General features: G+C 36.8%; 1 protein-coding gene across 1 annotated transcript; it reads left to right on the forward strand.

The window, feature by feature from the left end:
• Positions 1–8,947: 8,947 nt before the first annotated feature.
• On the forward strand, positions 8,948–13,404 carry lrrc10b (leucine rich repeat containing 10B). The gene is given in 2 exon segments (XM_083546694.1): positions 8,948–10,961; positions 10,963–13,404. Coding segments are annotated over 2 exon segments (1,146 nt in total). The 5' UTR covers positions 8,948–9,864; the 3' UTR covers positions 11,012–13,404.
• Positions 13,405–13,561: the final 157 nt, after the last annotated feature.

The following is a 13,561-nucleotide window of genomic DNA, read 5'->3' on the forward strand; positions in this document are numbered from 1 at the left end:
TATGTTCGGGTTTGTTTCTGAAATCATTCATAACAGCATGCAAATAAAAATCCTGTAAGTGTAGAAAAATAGCAATTTTCATTTATGGACATCATACTATTGTGCTTTTTACCTTTTACACTTTTATAAAATTATGTCTTTATATCATGTACTGTATTAAAAATCAATATATTAATAGCAAGTGATTAATGTGTGACAACAATCAGCATATTTGAAGCATCAGTGAGCACAATGTACCTTGCTCTTAATTTCCTAAGAGATGATTTGTCAAGAGTAATAAATGTGTCAGACGAATAGATGGTCAGAGTTTGAGGTGGTTTCCGTATTAGAAAGTCATGAACAGGCTTAAGTCTGGACCATGAATAAATCACATGTTAAAAAATAGAGATACATGTTTTTTTTTTCCCACCATTATTCTTTTAAATGAAAAATAATTTAGTAATGAAAAGTTGCATAAATGGTATATAAAGGTTGTGTTTTTGAGTCCTTCCATGGAACTTTCTTTCAGGTGAATATGCTTCTTGGTCTTTGACACAACATCCTTGGATCCATAGTTTGTTTCTTTTTCGCTTAGCATTTTATAAAATGTATTACTTTTAATATTAATTGGCCACGACAATACCTGCATATAATAATATACTGTACACATAGACTAATTTCTGTGAACCTCAAGGTATTGCTGCACTTTTATATATATGAATAAACTGTCAGTGGTAATAACTAAAGAACTATTAAATATATAAAAATCATTCATCAGTCATCAATCATCCTTTTTCAACAAGACAGAAATTCTTACACTAGGACAACATGCAGCTAAAATTAAACTGTTTGATTGCATAATATCTCTGGACAGCTGTGGTTTGATTATTGACTTTTTCATTTAATACTTATGTAATAGTGCTAGAAAGGCCTCTTTCACCACTGCAACCACAAGAAAATAAATAATAATAAATAACGTCACTACACAATACAGAAAAATTACTTCAGGCTATTTGTTGGTACCTAAATTGGAGAAGACTACAGCATGAAGAAGAGCTTTCTCTTACAGAGCCCTAAAGTTATAAAATATCTTTTTGAATTAGTGTTAGGAGTTATTTCAGGAGTCTCACACACACACAGTCTCAGAATTCTAATCAAAGTTTTCATATTTTTAGTCAAGCATTTCGTAAATAGTTTTTTTTAATTTTTTATAAAGGAACAGACCTAGAAAGTTCATGGCATGGGTTTTGATTGCTGTCAGATGCCTACTATCATAGCTTCAGTTCTAAAAATTGATTTGTTACAAGTAGGAACAATAGGCAAGTACAAGGGTCTAAATGACATTGCCAAATTTAAATGACTAGACATCTGATCTAATTTTGATTGCTGGCAACAGCAAAATATCTTCCCAATATGCTGTGTTTAAGACCTACCTAAGGTGGTCCAAGCAAGGACAATCAGAGAACAAGTGACAGGGTAGTGGGCACCAATGGCTCATTAATGTGCATGGGAATTAAAGACCTCCTGTAGCACAAATTGCTGAAAGATTTGGTGGATATGATAAAAAAAGGTATCAGAACATAGTGCATCAACCCTCTGCTGCGTATGGGGCTGTGTAGCCTCAAGCTGGTCAGAGTGCCTATGCTGACCCTTGTCCACTGCTGAAATCACCTACAAAGGGCATGTGAACATAAAAATCTAGACCATAGAGCAACGGAAGAAGGTGACATAATCAGATGAAGTGTGTATCACATACTTGGAGAAGACTATATTAATGAAAATAAATGTTAATGAGCAGAAAGTCAGCATCCTCTGCACATGCATGAGGGTCCAAAAAAGAAATCTGCATTTCCCAAACCATTCAAATCCAGGTGAAAGGTTTTAGTTTAAATCACACAACATTGACACGCCTTTCCTAAAAAATTGTTAATAAGTCACATAAAGATCATCTTTAATTGTTAATTTTGAAATATATATTTCCACTATAGTGTTTTTCTGTCTACACTAAAACTATTGCAAATTATTATTGCTTCTAAATATGATTTATTATATTATGTAGCCTTTCATAAATAAAACCATTAAATATAATTCAATCATATTCCAGTGATGTACATTACAGCCCTGTAATACTTTTTATACATTGTCATTCGAACCACAAAACAAATGTGAATGAAGCAGAATTGATTGGTGCCTGGGTCGTTTTTCATTGGTTCAGCCAGATGGTATGAGAGTGACACCGATATGATGTTATCAGTAAACACTGCCCACTGTTTTGATCTTCCCTCTAAGCTAGTTTTATATAATGTTATCCTCAATTGGACTTGCCAATCACTTCAGCTTTTGTTACTATTTAAGAGATTGCAAATAAATCTATAGTTTTCAATAAACAATAATGATTTTACAATTTATGTATTTCTAATGCATTTGTATATTGAAACTCCCCTAATGCCTACTATCCCTGTTATAACTTTCATTTGTAGAATTGCTATAAAATGCAAATGTTAATGACAAAATCAATGTCTTAAAAGTGACTGCATCACATAAAAATGAATGAAATTGTGTAAAATGTCATTGGTACAAGGTCTGCAAATGAACATGCAGCTTGGCAGAGAGGATGATTGTGTGCATGACCTCATAAGGTGCTAATAGTTCAATCCCTTTCATTTTATTCACTGATAACAGAGCTCAGGTCAGTTTACCACAAGCTGCTCTTCGTACTGCTAAACTTTAACAAGCTGTACTGTCATCCCAGGAATTATTTACTGGTTATAGTACTTGTTGGTACTTGCTGTTTAACTTGTAAAAACATTGCAGTTAATTGTCTACAGTGCTTTGTTTGTATCTGTTTTTTTTTGTTTTGTTTTGTTTTGTTGCATTAATGCATTGACTTAACTTCCAGTGTGTAATGGTATCTATTCTAAAAATGTAGAAGACAGTTTATTTTTTATTTTTCAAGATTATTTCATTACAACTGTCAAAAGAAAATGGCTTAATTATGCAGCAAGTGAAAAGTCAGTTCTCAATTTTGATATGTTGGAAGCAGGGAAAATTAGTACATGTGGATCTTATTAATCTTATTGGCTTTAGCAGAAACCACATTTTGATTGCTAGAGGACTAAGTCATGGTATCTCCAAAACAACAGGTCTCGTAGGGTGTTCCCAGTATGCAATAGGTGGACAAAAGATAGGGTTATGAATGCCTGAGGTTCACTGAACCCAGAGAAGAACTCAGTGGCAGGCCATGCATTTCACACCTAGGCCTTCAGAGGTGTCCTACCTTAATCAATCCTCCTCTTAACACCATCATTATTCTATAGAAACCATCAATATTATACAACCCCAATTCCAAAAAAGTTTGGATGCTGTGCAAAATTTAAATGCACAGGGCTATGTTTACCACTGTGTAGCATCACATCTTCTGTTTGTATACATCTGAGAACTGAGAAGGCCAGTTGCTGAATTTTTGTGAGAGGAATGTTGTCCCATATATGTATGATACAGGATTCTAATTGCTTATCAGTTCTGGGTGCCCTTTGTTGTAATTTACATTTCATGATGTGCCAAAAGTTTTCAAATGGTGAAAGGTCTAGATTGAAGACCAGTTCAGCACCCAGACTCTTCTAATACAAAGTCATGTTATTGTAATACATGCAGTATGCAGTATGCAGTTAGCGTTGTCTTGCTCAAAAATGCAAAAAAGTCTTTTTCTGGATGGAAACATTTGTTGCTTTAAAACCTGCATATACAGTACCATTCAGCATTGATGGAGCCTTTCAAATGTGTAAGCCGCCCATTCCACAGGCACTATGCACACCGATACCATCAGAGATGCGTTTTTTTTTTTTTTTTTTTACTGAATTCTGATATAAAGTCAGATGATCCCTTTCATATTTAGGTGGTATCAATGGTTTTCAAAAATAAATAAAAATGTAGATTTTGTCTTACCACTGAAATGTTTTCCACACGGCTTCAATAGATTTTAAATAAGCTATGGCCTAGAGAGGATAGCAGTGTTTCTGGATCATGTTCACATATGGCTTCTTCTTTGAATCTTAGCGCTTTAACCTGTATTTGTAGATGTCATAGCAAACTGTGTTCACAGACAATCATTTCTGAAGTTGTTAATAAGCCCATTCTGAAAAATTCCAATACAGAATCAGGACTGTTTTAAATGCAGTGACACCTGAGTGCCTAAAGATCACGGGCAACTAATATTGATTTTTACCCTTGTCCCTTGTGCACAGAGATGTCTTCAGATTCTTTGAAATTGTTATGATTATGCACTGTAAATAGTGAGATGGGACATTCAACTGTTTTCAAATGTTATTAAATCTGTCAAAAAGATGGTATATATTATGCAGCAAGTGAAAAGTCAAGTCTGAAAGTTGACATGTTGGAAGCAGGAAAATAGAGCAAGCGTGGTTCTTATGTATCTTAGTGGCTTTAGTAGAAAACTAATTTTGTTCACTAGAGGACTGAGTCACAGAAAAACATCACCAAAACAGCAGGTCTCATATTTCCAGTATCCACTATACAGTAAGTAAAATAAGTGAACAAAAGACAGGGTTATAGGTGCCCAAGGCTTACTGAACCCACAAAAGAACTCAATGGCAACCCATACATTTCACACCTAGGCATTCAGTGGTGTCCTACCTGAGTAAATCCACATCTTAATACCATTATTATGGCAACATATCTATAAAAACCATCGATATTTTACAACCCCATTTGCAAAAAAACTTAAACGCTGGACAAAATGTAAAAAAATAACAATTCTATGAATTTCAAATCTCATAAATTTACATTTTATTCCCCCCAAAAAAACTCACATATCAAATGTTTAAACTTATATATACCATTTTAAGAAAAAGTAAGGTAATTCTGAATTTGATAGCAGCAACATGTCTCAAAAAAGTTGGGAAAAGGCCATGTTTACCACTGTTTAGCATAGCGTCTTCTGTCTGTATACATCTGGGAACTGATAAGACCAGTAGCTAAAGTTTTGTGAGAGGAATGTTGTCTGGCATTGGTGTTTTATACAGGATATCTAGCTGCTTAACAGTTCTGGGTGTCCTTTTATTTTTTATTTAATGATTTGCCAAATGTTTTTAAATGGTGAAAGGTCTAGACTCCAGGCAGGCCAGTTCACCACCCAGACTCTTTTAAATGATCAAGGCCTTCCCTAAAAAAGACGTTTTATGGATGAAAGCGTTTGTTGCTCTGAAACCTGTATATACAATGTTCATCATTGATGGAGCCTTTCCGAATGTGCAAGCTGCACATTTCACAGGCACTAATGGACTCCTATGCCATCAAAGATTTGGCTTTTTTCGAGTGCTAATAACAAGCCAGATGGTCCCTCTCCTCTTTGGTGTTGATGGTACACTTTACACAAGCTTTCTTGCAGTGAGGTTGGCAGTGTTTCTGAATCATGTTTACGGATCATGTGCCGCCTTCTTTGCATGATAAACATTTAACCTGCATTTTTGGATGAGATCGCAAAATATATTCACAATCAATGATCCAATGCAGTGACTTTAACTAGAGAATCATAACTGTTTTAAATGCAGCACCAACTGAGACCCCAAATATCACATCTTGTCCCTTGTGCACAGATTTTCTTTAAAATTTTAATTACAGTATGTACTGTAAATGATGAGATATTCAACTGTTTTGCTGAGGAACATTATTCTGAAATGTTCCACAATTTATAGACACAGTCTTTCACAGATTGGTGAATCTCTGCACATCTTTTACTCAATTTTAATCAATTTCTTCTTTTCTGTAAGCCACTGTGAAATGTTAAAAACAGCTATTAAATCCAAACAAATATATTTGAACCTGTGCAGTTTGCTACAGATGCAGTTTGCAAGCTCTGACTAGTGCACTCTCTGACCATCCAATTGAACGACTGTAAATGTTATTATATGCCTGCTAGATGACCAGAGTTGATAACTCAAAATCTGTATGGTTAAAGCAACAGCTTCAAGCAACATAGAGTTTACCCTATAAGAACCCGCAGTGCTGACTGTGAAGGGTTTACTGCAGATACCCTGGCAACATGTGATGTGATGGCTGAAATCTGATTGGATAGAAACTCTAACCAAACATAGTAAGGAAGTTAGGAATTTTTCCAAAAAGTTAGGAATTAGAGCAAGAGAGAGAAATGCTATGAAATGAGGAGAATAGGCTATTTGAATTTTAAGCCAGGAAAGAAGGCCCGTGTTCCTTCATCGGGCATGTGAGCATCAAAATGGTCGATGCAGAAATTAAAGATGGTGGCCTGGTCTAATTAATCACATTAAATGGTATGACTTGTGGATGACTGGGTACATGCGCATCACTTAGTTTGCAAAAAAGATGGCACCATACAGGATGCAATATGGTGAGATCGCAAGCTAGCAAAGGCAGTGTTTTGCTATGGACAATGTTCTGTTGCTTTCTGTTCTGAAATCCAGGGGTCTGGCTTTCATGTGGATGTGCCTTTGGCACGTACCACCTACCTAACATTGTTGCAGACCAAGTATATTCTCTTTCAACAGGATGACATACCCTGCAACACTGCCAAATATGTTCAGGAATGATATGACTAACATTACAAAGAGCAGAAGGGGGTTGATTTGACCTAGGTTTCAATCCGATTGAGCATCTGTGGGATGTGTTGGACAGACAAGTCCTAACTATTGAAACCCCACCTCACAACTTACAGGAAAGAAACACCTTCTTGTTTGGTCTATTTTTCAACAGTCAAAGCAAATTTGCTGCCATAAGGAGAACCTACACAATATTTGGCAGGTTTTTTTTAAAGCTTTAGTCTGATAATACATTTATTGTCAAACCTTGCAACTAAAAAATAATTTCCCTTAAATGGAAACTAATTTATTTAATTATGTCCACCTACGATTTTATTTTCCACTGTATGATGTTCAATGAGCTTGTTGTGTTGATCGCCAGCAGAGGGTGTGCACTCTCCACCAGTTAACAAACAAATTAATCCATTTATTTAGTGGGCCTGGTACCTTTTATCAATAAGCATGACCAAGGACCTGCTGCTTTCACAGAATGGGTTTTTTTGACTGATATGGGACATGGCTTACTACAGAAAATCTATCAGTCTGTCTTTATTATTATTATAATTGTTATGTTATTATTGTTATTATTATTATTATTATTATTATAATTAGCGCCTACTTTTATACCAAAGACTGTTGAAAGAACATTTACTTATAATCTTATACTTCGGTGCTCATGTTAGTTCTCACTCTCCAGTGTTCTGTATTGTTGAAAGATTTATGATCAAACTCTTGATGTCACCCAAATGAGGATGGGTTCCCCTTTTGAGTCTGGTTCCTCTCAAGGTTTCTTCCTCATTACATCTAAGGGAGTTTTTCCTTGCCACAGTCGCCATGGCTGCTCATCAGGGATAAATACACACCATTCACCTTGACTGTTGATTTCTGTAAAGCTGCTTTGAGACAATGTCTGTTGTGAAAAGCGCTATACAAATAAACTTGACTTGACTTATAATTAGTAGTAGTAGTAGTAGTAGTAGTAGTAGTAGTAGTAGTAGTAGTAGTAATTAAACAACTAGATAGCTAAATGGTTTGGGGACTTTTTTGTGTTGTTATGTAATTATAAACCATGAAATTAGATGGGATTTATAAAGTAAAGACTATGTAGTTTACCAAGTTTACAACTACAAGAAACAAGAAATTATTGAAATTGAACTTCAAAGGACATGACAGTTATCATTTCTATTTATCTATATAAAGATATATAAGATATAAAATCATGTGAAAATTAAAGTACACCATCTATTTAAATTATATGGTCCGGACATATAAATCATCTGGGCCGCTGCATGTCAAGAATTAGTTAAACACTACCTCAGATGAACAATAACACATGACAAAATAACATAATTTCATTATTCAGCTTACAAAAATAAAGCCAAATTGGAAAAGCCATGTGTGAAAAACTAAATACACTTTTACTGCTTCCATAGGATTTAAGAGGTTTATTAAAGGCCAGGTAATGCTAATCCAGCATTTTTATTTACGGACCTACATACAAGAGTAGTAATGATGTCCATGTCCTATTGAATTAATTATTAGGAGAGGTGCTAATATGGGTGTTGATAAAAAAAAAAAGAAATCAACTGGAATAGAGTAAACTAAAGTCGCTCCAGTCAGATAAGGATGCCGGTGTATGCAAATGGATTAATTAAAACTGGGTGGCTGTAGAAAGTGTGTGAGTTTGAGAAAGTGTTTCCCATAACATCTAGGTTTATTCTGGAAATTGGAAGTTTGTGGTTTTGCTTTGATATGGCAGTATTAAACTTGTGTGTAAAGGTAGAAAAATTCTAATGTAAATGGATATTAAAGGGGTATATTTTTTATTTATATTTTATTTTTATATCCTTCTTTTTAAAAATCGAAACAGTTTGTTTTACGAAAGTTTTATGTATGTTCTATTTTTTGTTCACGTTTGGACTTTTGCTTTAATGTTTGTTGTTTTCTTGTTTTGTGACTCCTTATGAATTGTATTCATTTATCATTTCATTATTTATAATAGTGTGTGTGTGTGTGTGTGTGTGTGTGTGTGTGTGTGTGTGTGTGTGTGTGTGTGTGTGTGTGTGAGTGTGTGTGTCTTTTTCAGTCTGTATATCTCGGTTTTTTATTTCTGTGTGTGCGTATCTATTAATGTCTCTCACTTTTTTGTCTATGTCTCTCACTCGCTATCTTTCTCTGTGTATATAGTCTCTCTCTCTCTCTTTCTCTCTCTTTGTGTGTATGCATCTCTCTCTCTCTCTCTCTCTCCCTCCCTCCCGCTCTCTCTCTCTCTTTCTCACTCTCTCTCTCTCCTTGTGTGTATGCATCTCTCTCTCTCTCTCTCTCTCTCTCTCTCTCTCTCTCTCTCTCTCTCTCTCTCTCTCTCTCTCTCTCTCAGAAAGAGCCTATCCCACAAACTCCAGCTAACGCAACGTGACTGTAGTAGGCAGATACACACACTTCAACTTGAACAGTAGTACAGACACACACTCTCCATCTCACACCGGCGACGACTTACTTTTTTCTTTTCTATTTTTAAACCTGTACACTGTACAACTGACTTCAAAGTTTCACCGAAGAGCAAATTTGCGGAAACAAAACTCGGACGGAGGATTCGGCGTTTCCATGCGGATTGTATGTGCTTATACGATTGTACGGCAGTCAGTGACCAGGTGTGTGTGATCCTCAGGCGGAAGACTCACTCGGTCCCGTCCAGCCAGGAGGAGGAGCTGCACCTCCGGCTCCAGCATACGGGAAGGTATTTGTCTGTAAGAGACTGAAAGCTGACCAAAAGTTTGTTGGCTTGGATGCAGTTGATGTCGCTCAATTCTGGGAGAAAAAAACAACAAACCTGAATTTCTTTGAGAGTTACATCTGTGTCAAGATTACACTCTTTGATTACACAGACTATATATATTTCTACTCTTTTTACTACTATCACTATTACTACCAGTATTATTACTATTACTACTACTACTTCAAGTATTATTACAATTACTACTACAATTATTATTATAACCACTACCAATATTAGTATTATTATACTTTTTTTAATGCATAGAATGGGAGTCTACAGTAAGAGGGTACTTGTGGGTGTGTGGCCTTGCTGTCCTGCATCAGATTTCAGGTAGCTCCCAGCCAACACACCATGCAACCCCGCATAGCATGTGTCTGTGCCAGGGGAAGTCTGCTGAGTAAAGCACGCAGAGAGAGGGCAAAACATCCAGAGAGACTTCCACACACACCCCTGACTCGTCCTGAAGCACACACACACACTTGCATACTCCCACTGACTGAGAAATACTTCCATACACGCTGACCCACAAAATAGGGCATGGGAAACTCCTCTCAGAAGGCAGGGGAGGAGGAAAAGGGAAAAGAAAAAGAAAAGGAAAAAGAGAGTGACCGCGAGGAGGACATTGAGGAAGAGGAAAAAGCAAGATTAAAAGAACAGGAAGGGCCACAGAAGCTGCCCGCGTGTTTTAATGACTTGATCTCAAGCAGTGATCCCGTGCTGGATCTGAGCCATTTTAGTTTGCGATACCTCCCGAAGCAAGTCGTGAGCCTGGAGCACTTGGAGAAACTGTACGTGTCTGCGAATCGTTTCCGCAATTTGCCTGACAGCATTGCTCAGCTGCAAGGCCTGCGCACTCTTGCACTCGACTTAAACAAACTGGACGACGTCCCGCTGGGTGTGTGCCAGCTGACCAACCTCACCCGCCTATACCTTGGCAGCAATCGACTCATGAGCCTGCCACCAGATTTCAGAAACCTGCAAAACCTACGTTGTCTCTGGATGGATGGTAACTACTTTCAGCACTTTCCCAAGGAGCTGTATGAGCTTCCTAACCTGCGCTCACTGCAGATGGGTGACAACAAACTGAAAAAGCTGCCTTCCGATTTTTGCCGCATGGAAGCTCTGCGCACCCTCTGGCTCTATGGCAACCGCTTCAACGAGTTCCCACGTGTTCTTCTGAAGATGGAGCACTTGGAGGTTCTGGATTTGGATTTGAATCGCATCGCAGAGTTCCCTAGTCTTCTGCAGCTCCCATCACTTCGACTTTTTTCCTATGACCACAATCCTGTGAAGTTTCCTCCACCTTTTGGAGAGGATGTTTTGGTTGTTGGGGAAGGGGCTGCAGATGCCTTGGAGGTAAGGCAGTTAAAAAAAGAAAAAAAGGAGCAAAAACAAAGAGAAGCTGAGGCGGCAGCCGCAGCTGCGGCCGCACCCGTAGAGACAAAGCCAACCAAACAAGGAATACTAAAGAAACTCAGAATGAGCAAGTCTTTTACAGAAAGTGATGTAGCAGCATCAGCTGAAGGGGATGTGACATTACAGGGCAATGAAGAAGAGGTGGCGTCTATAAGACACACTGTGGTATTTGAACAGGGGGAGCTTGAACATGAGGGTGAGGGGTATGATGATCATGGAAGAGTTAGAGTATGAGCAAGCCGACGTACGCTACGAGTACAAAGTGTAGGTAGCCTGAGCAAGGAAGACGAGGGTAATAATTGATAGATTTCTCTCCTTTAGCCACAACTAGCATCTTACAATGCTAGAATACTCTAGCATTTTACAACATAATGTCCATTTACAATATTAGAAACCTATGCAAATTTCCCTGTACTGAGATAAGAGTTGAGAACCAATACTGGAAACTTGAGAGTTTTAAGAGCAGTTGCTATTTTTTCTCAATAAACCTTTAAAATATGCAATTACTGCACTTTTAATACCCACTTATCCCCATAAACAAACACAGTAAACCATTGTTCCATTCCTGCTGGCGCTTCTTCTTCAAAATGTTCATATTAAGATATTATAAACATCGCTAAATCTCTAACTCTGCAGTTACAAATTGAATGGAGGGGTTTGTCTGGAGTAATTTATTTATATAATGTTTGTGTTTTATTATATAAGATCATATAACACCCACCTGCTTGCCAGTGTATTTTGCAGTTCTATTTCCCAAATCTTAAAACAGTCAGTGTCATGTAGTAAACCATGCATTTTTTTGCCATTGAGATCTCAGATGTAAGCAACAAAACCCCCCAAAACATCCTATTTTTAATGGCCATTAAATCACAAAACAAGGGGTAATTAAAAGCTTACTTGTGTATTTTACATATTGTAACTATATGCATCATATGTTACTATCTAGCTTGCAAAGATGTATCGCCGAATGACAAACTTTATGTCAACAGATTATTTTCACAATCAAACGTTTTGTTAAACTGTTGTTTAACAGCGGTTAGATAATAAACCGGTGCAAAAAGAGTAAAACATAAATTTCTCAGTGAGCCTTGATAGGCAGTATGGTATTAAGCTCACAATTCTTCTAAGACCTGCAGAGGCAAATACAAGGTGTTTCTTTGACTATAGTCGATATGAAAAACAAATAACACCAAGCTATTCTGCTATGGTCAGCTCTGCTGATGGTGTTGAGTCCTCAGTATCAAGTATAATCTATGCAACAGCAGTCCACTGGGAGCTACACAAAAGACAGACAAATTATAAAGTCGGAGGCAATAGCAAAGGCTCAGGCCTAGAGCAGATTCTCTGGCCTAACAATAAGGATGTGAGGGACCTGAAAGAAATTGGTGTAGTTTTATACAATCGCTGGAGCAATACAGTCACTAATAATTCATGACATTCGCCTTTGTCTAAGACTTTCCACATGTACGCGCAATCAGGGCAACTAACATAAACGTTCCCATAAAAAAGGCGAGTCACCGTCTGAAAAGATGAATTGCACAGATTTTGTGGTGAGCTGAATATTTCCAAATACATTCGAGTGCAGAATTCTTGAACTTCTACCAAAAAAATGCTTTAGCAGATAATCTAAAAGCCTTTAGACCAACGTTTCAAATAAAATGGGTTTCTGTTATCTCAGTACAAGGACAAATTAAAAGTCTACAGGATGTGGTAAATAGAGATTAAATGAGTTAAAAAAAAAAAAAAAAAAAAAAAGGAAAGCTTCTGTGAGAAAAAAAAAGTGAAACAATTGCAATACAGGACTCTCAAATTAAGATTTTGCAATTAATTTATTATCATATCATTATCATAACCTGTGAAGTCCAATGTACACAGTGCAGATGTAATAAACCGAGGCTACGTCCACATTGGATTGATTTGAAAACGCATCTTTTTTCCCTGTATGTTTAGTTTTTACATTTCTTACTGAAACTTTTTTTTTTGTCTAGCAAAGATGGAGCATTTTTTTTATAATGCTCTCCCAACTGGATATTCAATAACAATGAAGTATGTTTTTTTAGTCAAGACAAACAAGAGGGTGGACAATGTTGTGTAGTTGTTGTTGTGCCTGCTATTAATTCTAATAGCATTTAAGTTTAATGTCAAATTGTACAACCTTCAGATTGCATTTTTTGTAAAGAAAATGGAAAATTAATTTAAAGAGACGTAAAGTAAAAAGATGGCTGAAGGAAATGCTGCTGGCCAAAGCTTCTTTACATGTATGTCCATGCCTGGTGTAGGGATGTAAGCTTTTTTTTTTTTTTTTTTTTTTTTTTAGACATTTTGTTGTGGATAAGCAGTATTTAGAAAACGTTTGAAGACGTGTAGATGGTGAGCTTTTGACAACCAAAATGCACTTTTCAGATCTATCTGGATTCATGTGGACATAGCCCTGAAACTGCAGCTTTATACATAATAAAGACCAATGTGTGTGTGTGTGTGTGTGTGTGTGAGTGTGTACCTGCGTTTGTGTTTGTGGCGTGTGTGTGCAAATGAGTGGGTTAACGAGAGAGGGTGTAATTCTACTCTTAACCGGGTGTACTGTATCTGGAATTGGATATTGCGATTGCTGTGATGTCTGTTGCTGAAACGAAATCTCTCATTAAATAATCATTGGGAAAATGTTTTTGAATCATTTATGCACGGCTGGGAGAAAGACCTGGCATTTGAATAGACTTATAATACACACACAATTCAAGCAAAGGCAAGTGCTGCTTTTTAAAATAAAACTGAAGCTGTAGAGCTTCAAGAAGATCACAGAGAATAATGGACAGGTGCT

This window comes from Silurus aristotelis (genome assembly GCF_946808225.1).
Source record: "Silurus aristotelis genome assembly, chromosome: 7".
In the NCBI taxonomy this organism is placed as follows: domain Eukaryota; kingdom Metazoa; phylum Chordata; class Actinopteri; order Siluriformes; family Siluridae; genus Silurus; species Silurus aristotelis.